This window comes from Penaeus japonicus, unplaced genomic scaffold (genome assembly GCF_977035675.1).
Source record: "Penaeus japonicus unplaced genomic scaffold, GWHDUDI00000001_assembly GWHDUDI00000026, whole genome shotgun sequence".
Taxonomy (NCBI): domain Eukaryota; kingdom Metazoa; phylum Arthropoda; class Malacostraca; order Decapoda; family Penaeidae; genus Penaeus; species Penaeus japonicus.
This window is the reverse complement of record NW_028234428.1, coordinates 26,257,166-26,284,665: the sequence shown is the minus strand read 5'-3', so window position 1 is coordinate 26,284,665 and position 27,500 is coordinate 26,257,166. Positions and strand designations below refer to the sequence as shown.

At 44.1% G+C, this 27,500-nt stretch overlaps 2 protein-coding genes across 2 annotated transcripts in view; one reads left to right on the top strand and one right to left on the bottom strand.

Moving 5' to 3' along the window:
• Positions 1-11,898, top strand: part of LOC122249408 (ileal sodium/bile acid cotransporter) — a 36,430-nt gene extending 24,532 nt beyond the window's left edge. Inside the window, exons 4-11 of the mRNA XM_086552389.1 lie at positions 89-232; positions 1,170-1,376; positions 3,804-3,978; positions 4,961-5,108; positions 5,574-5,688; positions 6,157-6,343; positions 6,758-6,891; positions 11,893-11,898. Of these exons, the coding sequence (XP_086408515.1) occupies positions 89-232; positions 1,170-1,376; positions 3,804-3,978; positions 4,961-5,108; positions 5,574-5,688; positions 6,157-6,343; positions 6,758-6,891; positions 11,893-11,898 (1,116 nt within the window). The remainder of the gene's footprint in view (positions 1-88; positions 233-1,169; positions 1,377-3,803; positions 3,979-4,960; positions 5,109-5,573; positions 5,689-6,156; positions 6,344-6,757; positions 6,892-11,892) is intronic.
• Positions 11,899-12,021: 123 nt separating this feature from the next.
• Positions 12,022-27,500, bottom strand: part of LOC122249407 (D-3-phosphoglycerate dehydrogenase) — a 17,134-nt gene continuing 1,655 nt past the window's right edge. Inside the window, exons 3-7 of the mRNA XM_043010227.2 lie at positions 14,290-14,476; positions 13,797-14,150; positions 13,406-13,661; positions 12,964-13,197; positions 12,022-12,741 (exon numbers count right to left, since the gene is read on the bottom strand). Of these exons, the coding sequence (XP_042866161.1) occupies positions 12,458-12,741; positions 12,964-13,197; positions 13,406-13,661; positions 13,797-14,150; positions 14,290-14,476 (1,315 nt within the window). The 3' untranslated portion in view covers positions 12,022-12,457. The remainder of the gene's footprint in view (positions 12,742-12,963; positions 13,198-13,405; positions 13,662-13,796; positions 14,151-14,289; positions 14,477-27,500) is intronic.

Below are 27,500 nucleotides of genomic sequence, written 5' to 3'. Positions count from 1 at the left end.
ATTTGTTCCAGTATGAAAAGATCGTATCATTTTTCGAACAAGGAAATCGAACTCAAAGCACGAATTTCCTTTCCCTATTTCCCCCAAGATGGTGGCGATAGTGACGGCAGCGAGTGAGGCAGCAAAGGGAGACTCGGACGACAATTTCACGCATTCTGGTCATGTCAACATCAGCGCCCTCTTCATAGGCTACAACACGCTCAATGTCACGCTGTTTGACGAATTCAATAAGGTAAGTTTATGGTTTTGTTGGAAGCATTGGGTTGGACTACTTACAAGCTACTTATAAACTCATTTTAAAAAGTAAGAACGAAAGAAAAAAGGAAAAAATTATGTATATAGATTAGGTTAGAATATATTAGCGATAACTGATCATCACACTTTTATTCTTCCCTGATGGAGATCCTAAAACTCAATTCTTAAATGTCCAATACCAATTTTTCAATTGCTGATTCATTGATGATCAAATAATAAAACTGAATTATGAAGTATAAAGCATAGATTCAGCAATAATTCAAAAGATCATGCAGACTATGCCGATCGTTACTCAATTATCCTTACCTAGTGATTTCAAATCAACTATAGTCTGGCATAAAAAATGAAGTCGAAAGAAATGACCAGGACTTGATTTGTGTTCTAATATCCTTCGGAGCCAAATAGGAATCCCATCCAAAAATCCTTTCAAGAGTTGTTACCTGAAACCAGTATCAGTTTAGTCTAGCTATAATCCATGGAATGAACTATAGCTAGACTGCTAAAGCATCCAATTGATAAAAAAAAAGTTGGTTCCATTTCCGAGTGGCGGGAGTGGGAATGTCTGCAGTGGAGCTAATTTTAGCGATTATGTCCCACGCTGGCCTGTTCCTTTTCGCCCTGATTTTAACCCAGCTGATGCTAGTATTCCCTCAGAGCGGAGTCAACTGCGAGGCACCGAGCCACACGTGAACCTGAGACCTAGCAATTGCAAAGCTAGCACTCTACCTCGAAACCAACCTCCCATTTCGGATTAGTTAAATCTCAACTAGAGAACATTTCACCCTAAACCCCGTTGCTCACCCTTCGTTACTCGTTCTACTTTGTTCCTCTCTTCGTATCACCCTGTTTCAACGTCTAACTCTCTAACGCGTCTCTCAATCCTATCCAACGCAATCCTTTCGGTTCCGTTGCAGAGTGTCGCCAGCGGCAACATGAAGATGACGGTGTTACTCTCGTATCAGCAACTGAACGACATTTTCACGTGGCTCATGGCGGTGCTCGTGGCCATCCTCTACCTGATCATGGGCGCCACGTTGGACCTGAACATCGTCAAGGGAATCATCAAGAAGCCGATAGGTCCGGGCGTGGGCGTCTTCTGCCAGTATGTTCTCATGCCAGTGGTGAGTATCGTGTGTTTCCCCTTCTCTGCGATGCGGGGAAGGGATGGGTGGGTGGATGGGGTGGGGGGGGGGATGTACGTGCGTAAGGAATTGGTCCGAATTTATTTACCAATGTATCTATCAATTAGTTTTTTTTTTCTTCTTCTTCTTCTTCTTTTTTTGGACTGATTGTTTTATCCACTTTATAAATTTTTAATGACGGTAAAAATGAGAGAGATGTACATTTAGTATCTTCCTGACTTTACATTAGGTTGTATTTTCTTAACAATGAAGAAGGTTTGGACTAAACTGCTCTATTATTTTCGATTCATGAGAAAACAAGTAAAGATCGAAATGGTGTTTGTTAATTGTCCAAAGGCAGGAACTCATTCATTAATTGACTTATTTTATCTTTTCTTGAGTCTCCTTCCCCAATCAGGTACGGCCAGAAATTGAATACACACTCACAAAATAAAGAAGATGATTGATATACAACCAGAATCATTTCTATAACGATTTTCTCTTCCTTGTTTAATGAGCAACAGAGTAATTTCCGTTATATGAAAGAAGCTGAAGTAAAGGGTTGCCACACGTTCCTGTCCTGTATAGGCAGTGGCGAACCTTCATAAACAGAGTCTCATAAATCCGTATTTACTGATACACAGAACAAAGAAGGGAAGGACGCATGTCAAACGTATCATGTTTATGGCGAGCTATCGAATTCATTTTTCCGATGTAAAGAAATACATAACTTCCTCCACCTCCTCCCCGATTAAAAAGCTCTAGAGTTCCCTTATGTACATACGGATATACATGCACATACACACACACACACACGCAAAACCAATAAACACTACATATATATATACATACACACACACACACACTCATATATATCGTATAAACATCTAATATATACTTATAATTAAATATATAAAATAATTATATAATATATATATAAAGCACACATATATATATACTTATATATAATAAATATATTATATATATATATAATATATAATATATATATGTGTAGCGTGTGTGTGGTGGTGTGTAGAAGAGAGAACGAGAGAGAGGTGAATAGAGATAGTAGAGAGTAAACTATAGAAGAGAGAGAGAGAGAGAGAGATCTAGAAAGAGAGAGAGAAGATAGAGAATAGTGATAACAATGGATAAATAAATAGATCAATATACATACACAGCCAATGCATATCCGAAATAAACGGTACTTGATACGACTATAGATATATAATGTTTTTCTCTGAATCATACAAGAAGAATTGAATCCTCGGTAGAAAGCTTCGAATCCCCTTTCCTGGGTCACAGAGAACCTATGCTTATAGAATAATGCTATGGCCGCTCAGTACCCAGAACCCAGTGTCGCAACTCTAAGATAACATATTTCTGAAGAGCGTGTGAAAGACATTTTCCCCATTGATGCCATAAAAAGATTAATATTCGTCAATTGAGCGCTAAGAAGCCTTCAATCGCACCTCTCCGAGGAATTGTTTACAGGTCGAGATAGATATTAACCTCACTTTCATAACCCCTTTTTCGAAGCAGCTTATGCCTCGTCATTTTCCTCTCCACCGTCTTAACAACTACATGTCACCAAATGTTTATTGCTATTTGTGAAAAATCTTGATGATTCTTTTTACTGCTGGAGGTGCAATCAAAGCAAAACTTACGACCTCACACCTACTGTCTATTCCCACGTGGCTTTCGGAATTTTCTTGCGATTTTATTGAATATTTGAAATAGTGGAGAGTCACTCACTGAGATTACTTGAAGGATGGGAATATTTTGCGTGTTTTTTTTTTTTTTCTTTCTTTCTTTCTTTCTGTCTTTTTTTTTTTTTTTTTTTTTTATTCTGGATGATTTGGACAGGGTGGTGGAATCAAGACTAAAATTAATGGAATATGAGACGACTTATACTAAACTTGGTGAAAAAAAATGATGTTTGCTTTTAGTGCAGTTTTAATGTGATGAGATAGGATTCAATATACATTAGTATTGGGGAAATAATGTTCCTTGGATTTGTTCTTTAGTAATCCGATGAAAATCCGTAATGCCTTAAAAGCATTGCAGACTTTAAAATGTTTGGATATATATAACATAGTACAATTTCTAATATACACATATTTTTTGAGAATAACGAATGTTAGATAGGTTTTCAATAAATATACAGTATGCACACACACACACATACACATACATACACACACATACACATACACACACAGACAAAAACACACACCAACACAAGTACATACCTACAAACAAACATATATACGTACGCATACACACACAAATACAATGCATCTCATACATACACATACAGCACACAATCACACACACACACACACACACAAACACACACACACATACACGTATCCCTCCGCGTAGGGAACCGACGCACTAAGTAGCACCCTTCCGCGCCTTCCCCAGATCTCCTTCCTCTTGGGTTTGGTTCTGTTCCCGGACGACGAGCTCCTCCGCCTGGGTCTCTTTCTCAACGGCAGCTGTCCCGGGGGAGGAGCCTCGAACATGTGGACGCACCTGCTGGGGGGATCGCTCGACCTCTCCATCATGATGACCTTCATTTCCACCGTCACTGCTTTCGGTATGTCGTCGGGGAGGTTGGGGGGTAGGGGTTGGAGGGGGGAAGGGGAGGGGGAGAGGGTAAGGGGGTTAGGATTGGGCTTGTGAGAGGGGCGGGGCGGGGTGGGGCAGGGCGGGGGATTGGGGAAAGGGAGGAAGGGGAGGAAGGAGGGGGGGGGGGAGTAGAAGGAGGAAGAGAAAAGGGGAGAAAAGGAGAGAATTAGAAAGAGAGAGAGGGGAAAACAGAGAGAGGAAATGATCTATCATGAATTCTCGGGATATCAGAGCCCGTGAATTTCCTGGGATCGTCTGCACCCCTCTTGGCTCGCAACTATTAATATAAAAGGGTAGTGCATTAAAACAGTATGGCCAACGGAGAAGGGAAGGGGGGGGTAGGGGACGAAATCAGGGTTTTTATACTGCAAGGAAAGATGAGGTTTGCCCCAAGTTATACTATCACACTTCTAGTATCATTGCTACATAATAAAGTAAACCAAGATGGTAATTGTTGCATAGCCCGTATTTAGCTTTACTATTGGCTATTAGGAAAAATAGGTAATGTAACATCCCTTATTCATAAATCTAATTGACAATCTTTTACACAATAAAATCATATACGAATACAAACACAAAAACACAACGCAAACAAAGACACACAAACACACACACACACACACACACACACACACACACACACACTCAAATACACACTCAAGCACACACAAACTCAAACACACACACGCTAAAACTCCCTTCTAAAACTCCCAACAAAACTCCCTTAATAAACCTCCCAACAAAACTCCCTTATAAAACTCCCTTATAAAACTCCCCAGATAAAACTCCCAGTAACAACACTCCTTATAAAAACTCCCTTATAAAACTCACTTATAAACGTCCCATATAAAACTCGCCCCCGTACAAAATACTCCCTTAACAACACTCCCTCCCTTATGGGGGGGCGAAAACTCTCTCCGCTCTCTCTCTCTCTCTCTCTCTCTCTCCAGCTGCCGTGCCGTTCTGGGTGTTGGTGATCGGGCCCGTGATTCTGGCAGACGGGGAGTTCACCATTCCCTTCCTCGACATATTCATCACAGTTGTCACCCTCATCGTCCCGTGTGGCATCGGCATTCTGATCCAGATCTTCTTTCCCAAGTATGTGCGGGGTTTGGGGTTTACCTTTGCAATGGCGAAGGAAAATAGATGAGGTTGATGGTGGTGGTGGTTGATTGGTTGCGTTTGGTGGAGTTAATGATATGTGGTTTGTTTTTGTTTTTTGTTTTTTGTTTTGTAGTTTTCTTGGGGTCTTTTGATTGTTTGTGTGTGTGTTTGTTTGTGTGTGTGTTTAAGTGCGTTTGTTTGCTTGTGTGTTTAAGTGTGTGTTTAAGTGTGTTTGTGTGTGTGTGTGGGTGGGTGGGTGTGTGTGTGTGTGGGTGTGTGTGTATGGGTGTGTATGAAAGAGAGGAAGGGGTTTTGTGTGTTTGTGTTTGTGTGTATGCGTGTGTGTGTGTGTGTGTGTGTGTGTTTGTGTGTGTGTGTGCGTATGTGTGTGGAGGGAGATAAATTGCAAGCGTCCGTATTTGTAAATGCATTCACAAATAATTATTCTTATTTCCATAGGTCTTTGAAATACTTTGAGAAACTTCTAACTCCGATGTCTGCGTTCAACCTGATATTCATCTTCACTTTCGGGATCTACGCTTACCTCTATGTGTTCGAGATCTTCACTTGGAGGGTAAGTTAGCCAAGTGTTTCGTGTGTGGGTTTATCTTTGTGTGTGTGTTTTGTATTGCATTGTGTGTGTGTGTATATATATATATATATATATATAGATATCATAGATATATATATAAATATATAGATTAGACAGCACTCACACACACACACTCACAACACACCACACACACACACACACACACATATATATATAATATACATATAGTATTTAAATATATAGTCTTTAGATATATATGGGTGTGTGTGTGTGTGTGGGTGTGGGGGTGTGTGGGGGTGGGGTGGTGGGTGTGGTGTGTGTGTGGGGTTGGCAGGGGGGGGGGTGTGTGGGTGTGGTGCCATAAATGTACATATATCCCTTTATACATCCCATGTAATTTAAGCGTTAGTGGTTCATATCCTTGTCAGAAAGGTTAGTTATGCATTCCATTTACTGCATGCATACCATTTTCTACATTAACTTTGACAGATGCTTGTATCGGGAATCGCCCTCCCTAGTTTGGGATACGTCTCGGGAATGGTGATCGCCTTCCTGTTCAGGATGTCGCCGCGGGAAGTGATCGCGATCAGCGTGGAGACCGGAGTCCAGAACTACACTATTGCCCTCATCATCCTCCAGGTCACTCTTGCGTCCCCAGCCGGGGAAATTTCCGCCGGTGAGTCACCCCAAATATTTGAGTGTCGTTTCGTTTTCTTTCATCTATAAAAGTGACGAGAGAGAGCGGAGTCTTTATTATATGGGAGACTTGTCTGTTTTGATTTTCAAACATTGTAGTCCTTTCGGAGGCATAAAAGCGATGATTCGTTTTAGATGTTTAAGTGTATGTGTTTTTTTTTTGTAGTTGCTACGTTTTTTTCCAATTTCTCTTTTTTTTTACAGTTCATGTGTATGTATATCGTCTAAAAATGTATATTCATTCGAACAATTGCCATGTCATTACTAAGTTCATTTTTCCCCCGTGCAGTAGTACTTCCTGGCAATCTTTATGATCAATAATAGCATAGTCTAGGAAACATTTATCCAATGAACTCGGATTCTGCATTTATTAACCACAGAATCTGCATTTCAGCTGTGCCGGCAGCAGCAACCCTGTTCACGCCCGCGCCTTTACTGACATTGCTTGTTATCAAGAAGATTTACGACCGCTGCAATGGTGGCTCTTCTCTCGACATTACATCACAACCAGCTGATTCCAAAATGCGCGTAAGTATTTTCTGCATTGGCTTGTCCTTTTTTTTTGGAATACTGTTCATCATGGCTAGCTGATTGTTTGAAGCAGTAGTTATGACATATTTATTTGTGTATTCACTAAAAATTATCTGCTGCGTTATCTTCAGAAAAAAAAAAAGAAAAAAAAAAAAAAATATATATATATACATTTACATATACAAATAAATATGCATATATATACAAATATACATACATATATACACACACACACACACTCAAATACACACTCAAGCACACACAAACTCAAACACACACACGCTAAAACTCCCTTCTAAAACTCCCAACAAAACTCCCTTAATAAACCTCCCAACAAAACTCCCTTATAAAACTCCCATATAAAACTCCCTTACAAAACTCCCTTATAAAACTCCCATATAAAACTCCCTCACAAAACTCCCTTACAAACCTCCCTTATAAAACTCTCTTATAAAACTCCCTTATAAAACTCCCTTATAAAACTCCCATATAAAACTCCCTTACAAAACTCCCTTATAAAACTCCCTTCTAAAACTCCCAACAAAACTCCCTTAATAAACCTCCCAACAAAACTCCCTTATAAAACTCCCTTATAAAACTCCCATATAAAACTCCCTTACAAAACTCCCTTATAAAACTCCCTTATAAAACTCCCTTATAAAACTCCCATATAAAACTCCCTTACAAAACTCCCCTCTAAAACACCCTTATAAAACTCCCTTACAAAACTCCCTTATAAAACTCCCATATAAAACTCCCTTACAAAACTCCCTTATAAAACTCCCATATAAAACTCCCTTACAAAACTCCCTTATAAAACTCCCATATAAAACTCCCTTACAAAACTCCCTTAATAAACCTCCCAACAAAACTCCCTTATAAAACTCCCTTATAAAACTCCCATATAAAACTCCCTTACAAAACTCCCTTATAAAACTCCCTTATAAAACTCCCTTATAAAACTCCCATATAAAACTCCCTTACAAAACTCCCTTATAAAACTCCCTTATAAAACTCCCTTATAAAACTCCCATATAAAACTCCCTTATAAAACTCCCATATAAAACTCCCTTACAAAACTCCCTTATAAAACTCCCAAATAAAGCTCCCTTACAAAACTCCCTTATAAAACTCCCTTATAAAACTCCCTTATAAAACTCCCATATAAAACTCCCTTACAAAACTCCCTTATAAAACTCCCTTATAAAACTCCCTTACAAAACTCCCTTATAAAACTCCCATATAAAACTCCCTTACAAAACTCCCTTATAAAACTCCCATATAAAACTCCCTTACAAAACTCCCTTATAAAACTCCCATATAAAACTCCCTTACAAAACTCCCTTATAAAACTCCCATATAAAACTCCCTTACAAAACTCCCTTATAAAACTCCCATATAAAACTCCCTTACAAAACTCCCTCAATAAACCTCCCAACAAAACTCCCTTATAAAACTCCCTTATAAAACTCCCATATAAAACTCCCTTACAAAACTCCCTTATAAAACTCCCTTATAAAACTCCCTTATAAAACTCCCATATAAAACTCCCTTACAAAACTCCCTTATAAAACTCCCTTATAAAACTCCCTTACAAAACTCCCTTATAAAACTCCCATATAAAACTCCCTTACAAAACTCCCTTATAAAACTCCCATATAAAACTCCCTTACAAAACTCCCTTATAAAACTCCCATATAAAACTCCCTTACAAAACTCCCTTAATAAACCTCCCAACAAAACTCCCTTATAAAACTCCCTTATAAAACTCCCATATAAAACTCCCTTACAAAACTCCCTTATAAAACTCCCTTATAAAACTCCCTTATAAAACTCCCATATAAAACTCCCTTACAAAACTCCCTTATAAAACTCCCTTATAAAACTCCCTTACAAAACTCCCCTATAAAACTCCCTTACAAAACTCCCTTATAAAACTCCCTTATAAAACTCCCTTATAAAACTCCCATATAAAACTCCCTTACAAAACTCCCTTATAAAACTCCCAATAAAACTCCCTTATAAAACGCCCTAATAAAACTCCCATATAAATCCCCCTTACCAAACTCCCTCATAAAACTCCCTTATAAAACTCCCTTATAAACCTCCCATATAAAACTCCCTTACAAAACTCCCTTATAAAACTCCCTTATAAAACTCCCTTATAAAACTCCCTTATAAAACTCCCATATAAAACTCCCTTACAAAACTCCCTTATAAAACTCCCTTATAAAACTCCCTTATAAAACTCCCATATAAAACTCCCTTACAAAACTCCCTTATAAAACTCCCTTATAAAACTCTCTTACAAAACTCCCTTATAAAACTCCCATATAAAACTCCCTTACAAAACTCCCCTAATCTACCTCCCAGCAAACCTCCCTTATAAAACTCCCTTATAAAACTCCCATATAAAACTCCCTTACAAAACTCCCTTATAAAACTCCCTTATAAAACTCCCTTATAAAACTCCCATATAAAACTCCCTTACAAAACTCCCTTATAAAACTCCCTTATAAAACTCCCTTACAAAACTCCCTTATAAAACTCCCATATAAAACTCCCTTACAAAACTCCCTTATAAAACTCCCATATAAAACTCCCTTATAACACTCCCTTACAAAACTCCCATATAAAACTCCCTTACAAAACTCCCTTATAAAACTCCCTTATAAAACTCCCTTATAAAACTCCCATATAAAACTCCCTTACAAAACTCCCTTATAAAACTCCCTTATAAAACTCCCTTATAAAACTCCCTTATAAAACTCCCATATAAAACTCCCTTACAAAACTCCCTTATAAAACTCCCTTATAAAACTCCCTTATAAAACTCCCATATAAAACTCCCTTACAAAACTCCCTTATAAAACTCCCTTATAAAACTCCCTTACAAAACTCCCTTATAAAACTCCCATATAAAACTCCCTCACAAAACTCCCTTACAAACCTCCCTTATAAAACTCCCTTACAAAACTCCCTTAATAAACCTCCCAACAAAACTCCCTTATAAAACTCCCTTATAAAACTCCCATATAAAACTCCCTTACAAAACTCCCTTATAAAACTCCCTTATAAAACTCCCTTATAAAACTCCCATATAAAACTCCCTTACAAAACTCCCTTATAAAACTCCCATATAAAACTCCCTTACAAAACTCCCTTATAAAACTCCCATATAAAACTCCCTCACAAAACTCCCTTACAAACCTCCCTTATAAAACTCTCTCCGCTCTCTCTCTCTCTCTTCTCTCTCTCTCTCTCTTCTCTCTCTCTCTCTCTCTCTCTCTCTCTCTCTCCTCTCTCTCTCTCTCTCTCCTCTCTCTCTCTCTCTCTCTCTCTCTCTCTCCGCTCATCTCTCTCTCTCTTCTCTCTCTCCCCTCCTATCTCTCTCTCTCTCTCTATTTATTATATTTATATTATATATTTATATATATATATATTATATATATAGTTATATATTATACATATAAATATATTTATACATATATATATATATACACGATATAGGATTTATATAATATATATATTAACATATCTACCTATATTATATACTTATATATTATATATTATATATTTAAACATATTTTATATATACTTATATATAATATATACTATATATATACTATATATATATTTATAATATTATATATATTATTATATATATATATTATATATATATATAATATTATGATATATATATATATATATAGGTGTGTATATATCATATATGAGTTCATGTGTGTGTGTGTGTGTTTGTGTGTATGTGTGTGTGTGTGTGTGTATACATATATAGACACAAACAACCACAAAAAAAACACACATTTTATTTTCAAAACGTATGCTTTTGTGAGCGAACAAGCTTGTTTTTATGGAATACACACAAAAGCACGTTCTGAGAAATGCACGCATATATGCCATCACACATACTACGCGCACAAAGAATATAGGTACCGATCAGCACATGTCTGTAAATTCATAGCCTATAACTCAAACATATTAGTTTTCCTGTTTTCCTTTCTCTCAAACAAACAAACAAACAAACAAAAAAAAACGTTAAGTCAAGTCTGACCGTGTGATTCGCCACAGGAATTCCTCTATGCATAGCCGACTGACTCTATAGACCCTGTTTGTTCCCATTTCTGACATAAAATGGAACCATTGGCTTAATGACCTTGGCACGTACCGCTGGTTGATAGCCAATAAATGCAACAAAGAAAGATTTCTGACATTACATCGAGCAAATGTCGCCAGTGTGGATGGGGTCTAAGTGTCAATGGTGTCCCCCTCCCACCCTCCTGTTAGTGCCTTAATTACGTGGTTACTTTGCGTAACGGTAAATCTAGGGCCGTAAACCTGCATAAAATTTATCTGTCAGATTTAGTGGGACACCTGGATTAAAATTAGTGATCCATATATCGTTAGTAAATTTTCCATAGGGTTTAGTATTGTGATATCACGTTATCAGCTAAAAAGGTTTTCATTGAAAACTTTCCTTTAGTCTGACGCTTTAGAAGGTTTCCTAATATCCTAGATTGCTATTCTTCCTTCAAGATGAAACCTCTTGAAGAAACCTTTCAAGATAGGTTTCTTAACGGTTTTAATGGCATTATGGGAGAAGGCTATTTGCCAAACTATACTGCGTAATACCGTCCAATCTGACATCAGTTTATGTAATGCAGTAACGTGGATTCCATGCCTTTTTAGGTTATCAGTTAAAAAGATTGTTTTTAGTTAGTTACAGGGGGAAAAATAAAATGTTAAGATTTGAGTGAAATTCAAAATTTCACTCCTGGGCACTAGCTGTATGGCCTTCATATTTGCACAAGTACATATATCCGTCCTTTACTTTCACAAAATGTCAACTATAACTATTATTCATGTCATTTGAGATTTACACATACACACACATATATATGTAAATAGTATGATAAACTGTTAGAAGGGATCTTGATTTTCTGTTTGATTCATGTTTATGTGATATGATTTTACCTCTAGGATTGAACTGTGTCATATTTAATACTAAATAAATACATAATTTTTGACAGTTTCTTTTAAAAACTTACGAAACCTCTCACGCAAAACTTTCCAGTACTAAAAATAAAAAGGATATGAAAGAAATTCTTGAAAAACAATTTTATTTCATATTTATAAAAAAAAATAAAAAAAAATATGCGAGACACGCAGTGCTCTCCCGGTCAGAGTGGAACAAATGGATATAAGAATTACTAAGCAATTCGAATGTAACTTACATCAAAACTTTTCAAACAATATAGAGAAAACAAAATTAAATCGTTATAATATTATAAACCGTTTAACATAACAATACATGATTATATACATACATTATCAAACAACTGGGTAGCCAATGCATAAAGAGAAAACTATATTCGAATGGTACCATTATGAATATGAAATGAAATACACGAGTCATTAAGAAACAGCAAGATCGGCCCTGCACCGTTTCACTTCACCCTCAACTAGAAGCAATGAAGCAAGTGAAGGCGACATCCTAAAGAGCCAACGTGATCTCGCACATTGGCATCCCGGGAAACCTTCTCGATTAGAAGGAGACCTGGGCTACGAGGCGGGCGTTCGGAATGGCGCTCTTCAGGTCGACAGCAGCCTGTGTCCTCGCCACGTGCCAGGACTCCTTGGTGTTGGGCACGGAGGAGGAGAGGGAGGTGAGGGAGGCCTGAAGGCTGGCCAGCTGTGTGGCAATGGCTGCGAGTGGGGAGGCCCCGGGGGAGGCGGTGAAGAAGAGCATGTTGCGCCCGAGCGTGAGTCCTGCCTCCCAGACGCACCCGTCGAGACCGTACAGAGTGGCCTGGCCGCCGGACACGTTGCCTGGAATGAGAGGAGTAAAATTTGTCTAACAGTTCGATTTTGTTTCGTGTTAGTAGAAAACCTAATACATTTCTTTTTCTTGTTTTGTTAATGCCGTATATCTAAAACATTTGTACTGTTTTCATATACTTTTCATATACCTTACGCTCCATCGTGTTCGTTTAGACGATTTCTAATAATGTTACAAATGCCAAACGGACACTTTATCGTCATTTAACTTACCTAAAAGTGTGTGTGAATTGAGTCCTCTGGTGACTTTGACCTCCATGGCCTCGTGACCTGCAGCAGCGATAGAAGGGCAGCCCTCGGGATGGTCGTCTACGGTAACAGTGACCCCCATCTCCTGCGCCAGTAACGGGGCGTTCACCAGGTTAATGTCCGAGCTCGCCATCTCCTTCAGAAGCCCCACGAGAACAGCCGAACCGAGGAACGTCTTCATTTTGGACACTCCGGCGCCTACACGAAGAACAGGATTACGTGGATAAAGGATCAAACCCCTTTTGGTAGCCGATTCCATATGGTTTTGCATGTTATTTGCAAGCGTTAGTGTATAACAAGGTTAACATATCCCTTACACACCACAGCATACAGTTAAAACATGTAGTAGCGGGATGGAATAGCCATTTCTATTTCTATTTCTATTTCTATTTAGATTCATACTCACCATATAAATGAAGAGAAATGGAGAGGGAAGGTGTGTCAGTGGGCTGCGAGATCCGGTGGGCTAGGTAGCCTAAGGACTGCGCCAACTCGATCCATGGTTTACAGACGTCGCTCGTGGCGTTCGTAAGAGCCGGGGCATTGATGACTCCCACCAAGGGCTTCCCCTGCACCATATCCACCATCTGCTGGGCGATCTCACAGGCGACGCGACGCTGCGCCTCCTTCGTATTGGCTCCAAGGTGAGGCGTACAGATCACCTGCATGTGCGGGATTGGGGACAGAAAACAGTCTTTTAGATGAGACCGCCATGCTCAGATCGCCCCTCCGTGGAATGTCCCCCAGGGTTTCAGAATGGAAGAGGCCTTCCGTACAGAGGAGAGCCAACACCGTACCTTTGGATGCTGGCACAGGGTGAGGTCCGTCGGGGGCTCCTCCAGGAAGACATCGAGGCCTGCCCCTCCGCACCTGCCATCCTCCAGGGCCGCCAGCAGCGCCGCCTCATCCACGATGCCACCGCGGGCGACGTTGACGACGCGGACGCCTGGCTTGCACTTGCTTAGGACCTCCGCGCCGATGAGGTTGCGCGTGTGAGGGAGGAGCGGTGTGTGCACGGTGATGTAGTCGGCACGGGGCCACAGCTCCTCCAGCGACATGGACTCGACGCCCCATTCCGCGGTCACGTGACTGGGTATCATTGGGTCGTAGCCGATGGTGGTCATGCCGAAGGACTGCATGCGCTTGGCAACCTGTGGCGAGACAATTCGTTCAATTTCGAAATGCGATTAAGCTCGTCTCTCGTGAGAAAACAGTAAGAAGAGGGGCCATGTATCACAATATAAGTAAACAAATCAATCAATAGATCTCCCTCTAAATTCTCCACATCACCTCTCTGCCGATCCTGCCGAGGCCGACGATGGCGAGAGTCTTCCCATAGAGTTCGGTTCCCATGTAGAACTTCCTGTCCCACTTCCCGGCCTTGAGGGCGGCGCACGCCTGTGGCACGGAGCGGGACAGAGAGCACAGCATAGTGCAGGTGTGTTCTGCAGCAGAGAGCGTGTTGCCTCCTGGTGTGCTAGAGAGAGTAATATGAAGTTATTTATGCAGTAAGGTGAGCCTATCAAGCATGAATACATTATCTGACAATAATTAAATTTTGGGAACTAGAAGGCAGTCAGAGTGATTTGTTACTGTTGCAAAAAAAAATCTTGCCAGTATTCCTTATGTGCTCCCACGGGTAATGATAAAACATATGTATTAACAGATCTCCAAAAACACTGTCACTGCCATTTGTACTTATTATAGCAAATCTAAATATCTAAGAATCAAATAATATTGTTCTTCGTCTGGACTTCCTGTAATAATAGGATCGCTTTTTACGCACGCATGTCATAGCTTAAAGTAAATTGGGCAGAAAAAATCGGCAGCAAAAACCCTCTCCGTATTTCACAACGCCTAATCTTCCAATTAATTTGTGTACAAGTCTTTTTTCGGAGGAATGTTTTGTCTTTCTTCTAGAAAAAATAATGAGAAAAATGTACCCATTGGTGAAACATGGAACTTTTTTGAGCGAGGCACAGAGAGAGAGAGAGAGAGAGAGAGAGAGAGAGAGAGAGAGAGAGAGAGAGAGAGAGAGAGAGAGAGAGAGACACACAGAGAGAGAGAGAGAGAGAGAGAGAGAGGAAGAGAGACACACACAGAGAGAGAGAGAGAGGAAGAGAGACACACAGAGAGAGAGAGAGAGGAAGAGAGACACAGAGAGAGAGAGAGAGAGGAAGAGAGACACACAGAGAGAGAGAGAGAGGAAGAGAGACACACAGAGAGAGAGAGAGAGGAAGAGAGACACACAGAGAGAGAGAGAGAGGAAGAGAGACACACAGAGAGAGAGAGAGAGAGGAAGAGAGATACACACAGAGAGAGAGAGAGAGAGGAAGAGAGATACACACAGAGAGAGAGAGAGGAAGAGAGACACACAGAGAGAGAGAGAGAGGAAGAGAGACACAGAGAGAGAGAGAGAGAGGAAGAGAGACACAGAGAGAGAGAGAGAGAGGAAGAGACACACACAGAGAGAGAGAGAGAGGAAGAGACACACACAGAGAGAGAGAGAGAGAGGAAGAGACACACAGAGAGAGAGAGAGGAAGAGAGATGGAGAGGGAGGAAGAGGAGAGAGCGAGGGAGGAAGAGAGAGTAGAGAGGAGGACGAGAGAGATGAGTCAGGAAGGCATCGCGACACCGAGAGAGAGAGAGAGAGGGAGGAAGAGAGACACAGAGAGAGAGAGAGAGAGGGAGGAAGAGAGACACACACACACACACAGAGGAAGAGAGACACACACACACACACAGAGAGAGGAAGAGAGACACACACAGAGAGAGAGAGAGAGGAAGAGACACACACAGAGAGAGAGAGAGAGAGGAAGAGACACACAGAGAGAGAGAGAGAGAGAGGAAGAGACACACACAGAGAGAGAGAGGAAGAGACACACACAGAGAGAGAGAGAGAGACACACACACAGAGAGAGAGGAAGAGACACACACAGAGAGAGAGAGATAGCGACACACACACAGAGAGAGAGGGAGAGAGACACACACACACACAGAGCGGAATAGAGGTACCGCACACACACACAGAGAGGAAGAGAGACACACACACACACAGAGAGGAAGAGAGACACACACACACACACAGAGGAAGAGAGACACACACACACACACAGAGGAAGAGAGACACACACACACACACAGAGGAAGAGAGACACACACACACACACAGAGGAAGAGAGACACACATCACGACACGATAGAGAGGAAGAGACACACACACAGAGAGAGAGGAAGAGAGACAACACACACACAGAGAGAGAGGAAGAGACACAGGAGGGAGAGGGGAGGGAAAAAAAGGAGAGGACACAGAGAGAGAGGAAGAGACACACACACAGAGAGAGAGGAAGAGACACACACACAGAGAGAGAGAGGAAGAGACACACACACTACACGAGAGAGAGAGACACACACACACAGAGAGAGAGAGAGAGACACACACACAGAGAGAGGAAGAGAGACACACACACACACAGAGAGGAAGAGAGACACACACACACACACAGAGGAAGAGAGACACACACACACACAGAGAGGAAGAGAGACACACACACACACAGAGAGGAAGAGAGACACACACACACACAGAGAGGAAGAGAGACACACACACACACAGAGAGGAAGAGAGACACACACACACAGAGAGAGGAAGAGAGACACACACACACAGAGAGAGGAAGAGAGACACACACACACAGAGAGAGGAAGAGAGACACACACACACAGAGAGAGGGAGAGAGACACACACACACAGAGAGAGGAAGAGAGACACACACACACAGAGAGGGGAAGAGAGACACACACACACAGAGAGAGGAAGAGGGAGCCACACACACACAGAAGAGGAGAGACACACAGGGAGGGGAACAGAGAGAGGAAGAGACACACACACAGAGAGAGAGGAAGAGACACACACACACAGAGAGAGGAAGAGAGACACACACACACAGAGAGAGGAAGAGAGACACACACACACAGAGAGAGGAAGAGAGACACACACACACAGAGAGAGGAAGAGAGACACACACACACAGAGAGAGGAAGAGAGACACACACACACAGAGAGAGGAAGAGAGACACACACACACAGAGAGAGGAAGAGAGAGACACACACACACACAGAGAGGGAGAGAGACACACACACACAGAGAGAGGAAGAGAGACACACACACACAGAGAGAGGAAGAGAGACACACACACACAGAGAGAGGGAGAGAGACACACACACACAGAGAGAGGGAGAGAGACACACACACACAGAGAGAGGGAGAGAGACACACACACACAGAGAGAGGGAGAGAGACACACACACACAGAGAGAGGGTGAGAGACACACACACAGAGAGAGAGGGAGAGGATCCAGCACCATAGACAGATATAGATACTAGAACTCATTGGAGATTTTTGTTTTTATTTATTTTGTTTTTTTTTTTTGCAAAAGGGTAAACGAACTCGAGTCCTGTTTAGATCCTCCGAAGAGCGGGCCGCCTAGACGACATACCAGTCACACACACGCTTTGTGGCCAGCAAGACAGGCCAGTGCAGTTACAAACACCTTTGTTTGTATCCGCTACTCATGAAGTGTTACATCCATTTACGAGTAGACACCTAAATTTTAGTTTTCTAGGACCAATCTAGATAATAAATTCTAAACCCATACGAAAACCAATTGATGTATCAAAACGCAAGGCAGCATCTTTACTCTCCGCCGCAATACCCGACGTACGACTACAATGGTCATTCGCAGGTTTAACAGGAATGCAGGCATAATAGACGGCAGGTGGAGTGCGCGTGCTTATTACTCCCTGCTAGTTTTGCCAAGAGAGCCACCCGTCGAGAGGAGAGAGAGAAGAGAAACACACAAAACTAAAACTAAAATAGTGACACTAAATAATAGGAACATATCATTCTAAAGCGCAAGCCTATATGCAATAACATGCAATGAAAATGTAATCCATTTTTTTTGGTTCCTACTGCAAATCCATAGCCTCCCTTAGAGCAAATTGATAAGAGGTTTATGCACGATGCGGATAAAAAGTTCGAGAGTGATCTATTGACACTGTAGCAGGAGAGAACAGTGTATCTAGGCCTGTGTTTATTGGTCATTTATGAGGGAGAGGATGAGAGTTGGGTATAAGTAAGAAGGAGGGAGGGGATGAGAGGGGGATAAGAAGAAGAGGAGGGAGAGAAGAGAGGGGGGATACAAGAGAAGGAGGGAGAGGATGAAGGGGAGTTAAATTAAGGCAAGGAGAGAACAGTGTATCTTGCCTGTGGTTATTGATGAGAGGGGGGATAAAGATCAGAAGGATGGAGAGGATGAGAGGGGGCAAAGAAGAAGGAGGGGAGGGATGAGAGGGGGATAAGAAGGAAGGAGGGAGAGGATGAGCGGGGGAATAAGAAGAAGTAGGGAGAGGCTGAGAGGGGGTGATAAGAAGGAGGGGAGGGAGAGGAAAAAGAAAGAAGGAGGGAGAGAATGAGAGGGGGGATAAGAAGAAGGAGAGGGCTATAGATGAGAGGGGGGGCGTAAAAGAAGGAGGGAGAAGAAGAGAGGGGGGATAAGAAGAAGTGAGGGAGAGGATGAGATAAAAGAAGGAGGGAGAGGATGAGAGGGGGGAATAAGAAGAAGAGAGGGAGAGGATGAGAGGGGGGATAAGAAGAAGAGGGAGAGGGATGGAGGGGGATAAGAAGGAGAGAGGAGAGAATAAGAGAGGGGGGATAAGAAAAGAAGGGGAGAGGAGAGAGGGGGGATAAGAAGAAGGAGGGAGAGGATGGAGAGGGGGGATAAGAAGAAGGAGGGGAGAGGAAGAGAGGGGGGATATTAAAGAAGGAGGGAGAGGAGTGAGAGGGGGAATAAGAAGAATGAGGGAGAGGTTGAGAGGGGGAATAAGAAGCAAAGTGAGGGAGAGAGGGAGAGGATAGAGGGGGGATAAGAAGAAGGAGGGAGAGGATGAGAGGGCGGGGATAATAAGAAGGAGGGCAGAGGATGAGAGGGGGAATAAGAAGAAAGTAGGGAGAGAATGAGAGGGGGGAATAAGAAGAAGGAGGGAGAGGGCGAGAGGTGGGAAGTAAGAAGAAGGAGGGAGAGGAATGAGAGGGGGAGATAAGAAGAAGGATGGAGAGATGAAGAGGGGGGAAGAAGAAGAAGGAGGGAAGAGGATGAGAGGGGAATAAGAAAGGATGGAGAGATGAGAGGGGTTTAAGTTGGAAGGAGGGAGAGGATAGAGAGGGGGAATAAGAAGAAGGAGGGAGATGGATGAGAGGGGGAAATAAGAATGAAGGAGGGAGAGGATGAGAGGGGGAGGGAGAGGAGTGAGAGGAGGGATAAGAAAGGAGGGGAGAGATGAGAGGGGGATACGATGAAGGAGGGAGAGAGAGAGGTGAGAGGGGGATAAAGGAGGGAGAGGATGAGAGGGGGATAAAGAAGAAGGAGGTGAGGAGAGAGGGATGAAGAGATGGAGGAGAGGATGAGAGGGGGAATAAGAATGTAGGAGGGGATGGAGGAGAGGGGGATAGAAGCACAGGAGGGAGAGGATGAGAGGGGGGATAAGAAGACGGAAAGGGGGATAAGATGAAGGAGGGAGAGGGATGAGAGGGGGGATAAGAAGAAGGTTAGAGGGGATAAATGAGAGGGGGATAAGAGGAAGGAGGGAGGAAGAAGGAGGGAGAGGATGAGAGGGGGGGATAAGAAAGGAGGAGGAGGGAGAGGGGGAATTAAGAAGAAGGAGGGAGAGGATGAGAGGGGGAAGGAGCGAAGGGGGGGGAATAAATGAGAGGGGGAATAAGAAGAAGAGGAGAGGAGAAGGGGGGAGAGGTGGGGATAAGAAGAAGGAGGTGAGAGGTGAGAGGGGGAATAAGATGAAGGAGGGAGAGATGAAGAGGGGGGGATAAGTAGAAGGAGGAGAGGATGAAGGGGGGAATTAAGTAGAAGGAGGAGAGGGATGAGAGGGGGAGAGGATGTAGAGGGGGAATAGTAAGAAGGAGGGAGAGATTGAGGAGGGGGAATATGAAGAGGAGGAAGGATGAGAGGGGGAATTAAAGAAAGGAGGGAGAGGATGAGAGGGGAATAAGTAAGAAGGAGGAGAGGGATGAAGGGGGAAAAGAAGAAGGAGGGAAGAGGATTGAAGGGAAGATGGGTGAGGAATGAGAGGGGGAATGTATAGAAGAAGAAGTGAGAGATGAGAAGGGGAATTAAGAAGAGAGTATGGAGAGGGGAAATAATAAAGAGAAGGAGGGGAGGGAATAAAAGAAGGAGGGAGAGGATGAGAGGGAGAATATGAAGAAGGAGTGAGAGGATGAGAGGGGGGATAAGAAGAAGAGGGAGAGGATGAAGGAGGGAGAGGCTGAGAGGGAGAATAAGGAAGAAGGAGAGAGAGGGAGGAGGAGAATAAGAAGAAGGAGAGAGAGGGAGGAGGAGAATAAGAAGAAGGAGAGAGAGATGAAGGGGGAATAATAAGAAGGAGGGAGAGGATGAGCATGTGGGGAATAAGAAGAAGGAGGGAGAGGAGGAGAGGGGGGATAGATGAAGGAGGAGAGGATGAGAAGAAGAGAGAGAGAGAGAGAGATGAGAGGGAGATAAGAGAGAAGTAGAGGGGGATTAAGAAGAGACAGAGAGAGAGAAGAAAAAGGGGTAGAGAAGAAGAGTGGGAGAGGGTAGGAGGGGGAATAAGAGAGAGGTAGGGAAGAGAGAGAGGGATCAAAGAAGGAGGGCAGACACAGAGTCTGAGATGGAGGGAGATAAGAAGAAGGAGGGAATATAGATGAGCAGGGGAAGAAAAAAGATAAGGAGAGAGAGAGAGAGAGAGAGACAGAGAGAGAGGAGAGAGAGGAAGAGGAAGAGAAAGAAAGAGAGAGAGGAGAGAGAGGAAGAGAGACACAGAGAGAGAGAGAGGGAAGAGAGAGACACCCAGAGACAGAGAGAGGAAAGAGAGGAAGAGAGAGGAAGAGAGAGAGAGGAAGAGAAACCACACAGAGAGAGAGAGGAGGAAGAGACACACTGAGAGAGAGATGAGAGAGAGAGGAAGAGACAACACACAGAGAGAGAGAAGAGAGGCACCACAGACAGAGAGAGAGGGAAGAGGGACCACACACAGAGAGAGAGAGAAACACCACAGAGAGAGAGGAAGAGACACACACAACTGAGAGAGAGGAGAGGAGACACACACACAGAGAGACAAAGAAAAACAAAAACAGAGAAAGAGAAAAAGAGAGAGAGAGAGAGACACACACACACACAGAGAGAGAGAGAGACACACACACAGAGAGAGGAAGAGAGACACACACAGACAGAGAGAGAGAGAGACAGAGAGAGAAGAGAGGTAACCCAGAGAGAGACAGAACAGAGAGAGAGGGAGAGAGAGAGAGTGAAAGGAAGAGAGACACACAGAGAGTCACACAGAGAGAGAGGAGAGGAAGAGAGATACAGAGAGAGAGAGAGGGAGGAAGAGAGACACACAGAGAGAGAGAGTGTGAGAGAGGACACACAAAGGAGAGAGAGCGACACGGAAGAGAGAGAGAGAAGGAGAGAGAAGGAGAACAGAGAGAGGAGAGAAGAGGAAGCGACACCAGGATGAGAGCGAGAGAGAGGAGAGAGGAACAGACACCATAGAGAGAGAGAGTGTGAGAGAGAGAAGACACACAGAGAGAGGAAGAGAGGGAAACACACACAGAGAGAGAGAGACAGAAGAAGGAGAAGAGACACACACAGAGAGAGAGAGGAAGAGACACACACACACAGAGAGAGAGGAAGAGACACACAGAGAGAGAGAGAGAGAGGAAGAGACACACACACAGAGAGAGAGGAAGAGACACACACACAGAGAGAGAGGAAGAGACACACACACAGAGAGAGAGGAAGAGACACACACACAGAGAGAGAGGAAGAGACACACACACAGAGAGAGAGGAAGAGACACACACACAGAGAGAGAGGAAGAGACACACACACAGAGAGAGAGGAAGAGAGAGACACACACAGAGAGAGAGAGAGAGAGGAGGAGGACAAGAGTGAGAGAGGAAGAGGAGACACACACAGAGAGAGAGGAAGAGAGACACAAACAGAGAGAGAGGAAGACACACACACAGAGAGAGAGGAAAGAGACACACAAGAGAAGAGAAGGGAAGAGACACACACACAGAGAGAGAGGAAGAGACACACACAGAGAGAGAGAAAGAGGAAGAGACACACAGAGAGAGAGAAAGAGGAAGAGACACACAGAGAGAGAGAAAGAGGAAGAGACACAGAGAGAGAGAGATAGAACACAAGAGAGAGAGGGAGACCACACACACAGGGAAGAGAGAGAGACACACACACAGAGAGAGAGAGACACACACACAGAGAGAGAGAGACACACACACAGAGAGAGAGAGACACACACACAGAGAGAGAGAGACACACACACAGAGAGAGAGAGACACACACACAGAGAGAGAGAGACACACACACAGAGAGAGAGAGACACACACACAGAGAGAGAGGAAGAGACACACACACAGAGAGAGAGGAAGAGACACACACACAGAGAGAGAGGAAGAGACACACACACAGAGAGAGAGGAAGAGACACACACACAGAGAGAGAGGAAGAGACACACACACACAGAGAGAGAGGAAGAGAGACACACACAGAGAGAGAGAGAGGAAGAGAGACACACACAGAGAGAGAGAGAGGAAGAGAGACACACACAGAGAGAGAGAGAGGAAGAGAGACACACACACAGAGAGAGAGAGGAAGAGAGACACACACACAGAGAGAGAGAGGAAGAGAGACACACACACAGAGAGAGGGAGGAAGAGAGACACACACACACACACAGAGGAAGAGAGACACACACACACACACAGAGAGAGGAAGAGAGACACACACACACAGAGAGAGGAAGAGAGACACACACACACAGAGAGAGGAAGAGAGACACACACACAGAGAGAGGAAGAGAGACACACACACACACAGAGAGGAAGAGAGACACACACACAGAGAGAGAGAGGAAGAGAGACACACACACAGAGAGAGGAAGAGAGACACACACACACACAGAGAGGAAGAGAGACACACACACACACAGAGAGGAAGAGAGACACACACACACACAGAGAGGAAGAGAGACACACACACACACAGAGAGAGAGAGGAAGAGAGACACACACACAGAGAGAGAGAGGAAGAGAGACACACACACAGAGAGAGAGAGGAAGAGAGACACACACACAGAGAGAGAGAGGAAGAGAGACACACACACAGAGAGAGAGAGGAAGAGAGACACACACACAGAGAGAGAGAGGAAGAGAGACACACACACAGAGAGAGAGAGGAAGAGAGACACACACACAGAGAGAGAGAGGAAGAGAGACACACACACAGAGAGAGAGAGAGAGAGAGACACACACACAGAGAGAGAGAGGAAGAGAGACACACACACAGAGAGAGAGAGGAAGAGAGACACACACACAGAGAGAGAGAGGAAGAGAGACACACACACAGAGAGAGAGAGGAAGAGAGACACACACACAGAGAGAGAGAGGAAGAGAGACACACACACAGAGAGAGAGAGGAAGAGAGACACACACACAGAGAGAGAGAGGAAGAGAGACACACACACAGAGAGAGAGAGGAAGAGAGACACACACACAGAGAGAGAGAGGAAGAGAGACACACACACAGAGAGAGAGAGGAAGAGAGACACACACACAGAGAGAGAGAGGAAGAGAGACACACACACAGAGAGAGAGAGGAAGAGAGACACACACAGAGAGAGAGAGGAAGAGAGACACACACAGAGAGAGAGAGAGGAAGAGAGACACACACACAGAGAGAGAGAGGAAGAGAGACACACACAGAGAGAGAGAGGAAGAGAGACACACAGAGAGAGAGAGAGAGGAAGAGAGACACACACACAGAGAGAGAGAGGAAGAGAGACACACACAGAGAGAGAGAGAGGAAGAGAGACACACACACAGAGAGAGAGAGGAAGAGAGACACACACACAGAGAGAGAGAGGAAGAGAGACACACACACAGAGAGAGAGAGGAAGAGAGACACACACACAGAGAGAGAGAGGAAGAGAGACACACACAGAGAGAGAGAGAGGAAGAGAGACACACACAGAGAGAGAGAGAGGAAGAGAGACACACACACAGAGAGAGAGAGGAAGAGAGACACACACACAGAGAGAGAGAGGAAGAGAGACACACACACAGAGAGAGAGAGGAAGAGAGACACACACACAGAGAGAGAGAGGAAGAGAGACACACACACACACACACAGAGAGTAAGAGAGACATACACAGAGAGAGAGAGAGGAAGAGAGACACACACAGAGAGAGACGAAGAGACACAGAGAGAGAGAGAGAGGAAGAGAGACACACAGAGAGAGAGAGAGAGGAAGAGAGACACACACAGAGAGAGAGAGAGGAAGAGAGACACACACAGAGAGAGAGAGAGGAAGAGAGACACACACAGAGAGAGAGAGAGGAAGAGAGACACACACAGAGAGAGAGAGAGGAAGAGAGACACACACACAGAGAGAGAGGGAGAGAGACACACAGAGACAGATATAGATACAGAGACTAATTGATTTTTTTTTTTATTTTATTTTTTTTTTTTTTACAAAAGGGTAAACGACTCGAGGCCTGTTAGATCCTCAGAAGAGCCGGGCCGTCAGGCCGGGCGTTCGGCCTGACGACATACCAGTTCACACCGCTTTGGCCAGCAACAGGCAGTGCAGTTACAAACACCTTTTGTATCTCTACTAAACCTTCACCATTTGATATGAAGGGTTACATCCATTTACGTGTAGACACTAATTTAGTTTCGAGGACAATCTAGATAATAAATTCTACCATACGAAAACCAATGATGTATCAAAACCATGGCAGCCTCTTCCTCTCCCAGCAATACCCTACTGTCGACTCAAGGTCATTCGCAGGTTTACAGGATGCTGCATAATGACGGCAGGGAGTGCGCGTGCTTATTTCTCCCTGCTATTTTGACAAAGGGTTTACCCGTCGAGAGGAGAGAGAGAAGAGAAAAAACAAAACTAAAACTAAAATATGAAACTAAATAATAGACATATCACAAGCACAGCACGATTCTAAAGCGCAAGACTATATGCAATAACATGCAATGAAAATGTAATCCAGTTTTTTTTCCTCTGCAAATCATAGCCTCCACTTAGAGCAAATGATAAGGTTTATGCACGATGCGGAGTAAAAAGTTCGTATTTTTGAAAAGCGAGTTAAATGTATAAACTGTAGCAGGAGAGAACAGTGTATCTTGCCTGTGTTATTGGCATTTATGAGGGAGAGGATGAGAGGGGGAATAAGAAGGAGGGAGAGGATGAGAGGGGGGATAAGAAGAAGGAGGGAGAGGATGAGAGGGGGGATAAGAAGAAGGAGGGAGAGGATGAGAGGGGGGATAAGAAGAAGGAGGGAGAGGATGAGAGGGGGAATAAGAAGAAGGAGGGAGAGGAGGAGAAGCGGGGTAAGAAGAAGGAGGGAGAGGATGAGAGGGGGGATAAGAAGAAGGAGGGAGAGGATGAGAGGGGGGATAAGAAGAAGGAGGGAGAGGATGAGAGGGGGGATAAGAAGAAGGAGGGAGAGGATGAGAGGGGGGATAAGAAGAAGGAGGGAGAGGATGAGAGGGGGAATAAGAAGAAGGAGGGAGAGGATGAGAGGGGGGATAAGAAGAAGGAGGGAGAGGATGAGAGGGGGGATAAGAAGGAGGAGGGAGAGGATGAGAGGGGGGATAAGAAGAAGGAGGGAGAGGATGAGAGGGGGGATAAGAAGAAGGAGGGAGAGGATGAGAGGGGGGATAAGAAGAAGGAGGGAGAGGATGAGAGGGGGAATAAGAAGAAGGAGGGAGAGGATGAGAGGGGGGATAAGAAGGAGGAGGGAGAGGATGAGAGGGGGGATAAGAAGGAGGAGGGAGAGGATGAGAGGGGGGATAAGAAGGAGGAGGGAGAGGATGAGAGGGGGGATAAGAAGAAGGAGGGAGAGGATGAGAGGGGGGATAAGAAGAAGGAGGGAGAGGATGAGAGGGGGAATAAGAAGAAGGAGGGAGAGGATGAGAGGGGGAATAAGAAGAAGGAGGGAGAGGATGAGAGGGGGAATAAGAAGAAGGAGGGAGAGGATGAGAGGGGGAATAAGAAGAAGGAGGGAGAGGATGAGAGGGGGAATAAGAAGAAGGAGGGAGAGGATGAGAGGGGGGATAAGAAGAAGGAGGGAGAGGATGAGAGGGGGGATAAGAAGAAGGAGGGAGAGGATGAGAGGGGGGATAAGAAGGAGGGAGAGGATGAGAGGGGGGATAAGAAGAAGGAGGGAGAGGATGAGAGGGGGGATAAGAAGGAGGGAGAGGATGAGAGGGGGAATAAGAAGAAGAGGAAGAGGATGAAAGGGGGAAGAAAAAGAGGATGTGACCAAAACATGTCCTTCCTCCCATACAAACCCTTCCCATGACAATCCGGTTAATCAGCAACGAACTGATAGGCCTACAAAAGATAATTTCCTATCACCATGTAACCACATGTAACGCACGACACTTTAGCATTCGCCTTCCGTTACGCATTAAATCGATAAGCACAATCAGATATGCACGATTTCGTTGGGGCAAAGTTCCGGAAATCCTGTCCAACTGATAACCGTTATCTGTTATCTGTATCGGCCTCCTGACTCACTCACTCACTCACCAGGAACAACTTATCTACCAGGCTACTTGACAACAGAAGTGCCGATAGTGTAAGGTACAGATGCGGGGGAGGTTGGGAGGAGAGGGAGAGAGGGAGAGAGGGAGAGAGGGAGAGAGGGAGAGAGGGAGAGAGGGAGAGAGGGAGAGAGGGGGAGAAGGAGAAAGAGAGGAGGAGAGGGAGAGAGAGGAGGAGAGGGAGAGAGAGGGAGGGAAAGGGAGAGAGAGAGGGTGAAAGGGAGAGTGAGAGAGAGAGAGAGGGAGAGAGGGAAAGGGAGAGACAGAGAGAGAGAGAGAGAGAGAGAGGGAGAGGGAGAGAGAGAGAGAGAGAGAGAGGGAGAGAGAGGGAGAGAGAGGAGAGAGAGGGAGAGAGGAGGGGGGGAGAGAGAGGAGAGGGAGAGAGAGGAGAGAGGGAGTGAGAGGAGAGAGGGAGAGAGGAGAGAGGGAGTGAGGAGAGAGGGAGAGAGGAGAGAGGGAGAGAGAGGGAGAGAGGGAGAGGAGAGAGGGAGAGAGAGGAGAGGAGAGAGAGGGAGAGAGGGAGAGGAGAGAGAGGGAGAGAGAGGGAGAGAGGGGAGAGAGGGAGAGAGAGAGAGAGAGAGAGAGAGAGAGAGGAGAGAGAGAGAGAGAGAGAGAGAGAGAGAGAGAGAGAGAGAGAGAGAGAGAGAGAGAGAGGGTGAGGTGGAAACGAGAGAGAGGAAGAGAGAGGGAGTGAAAAAAGTAAGGAGAGAAAATGATAGAGAAGGCTGCAAGCACAGAGACAAAAACTGATATAACAGATACTGACAGACAAAAAAAATAATTAAAAAAAAATACAGATATGGG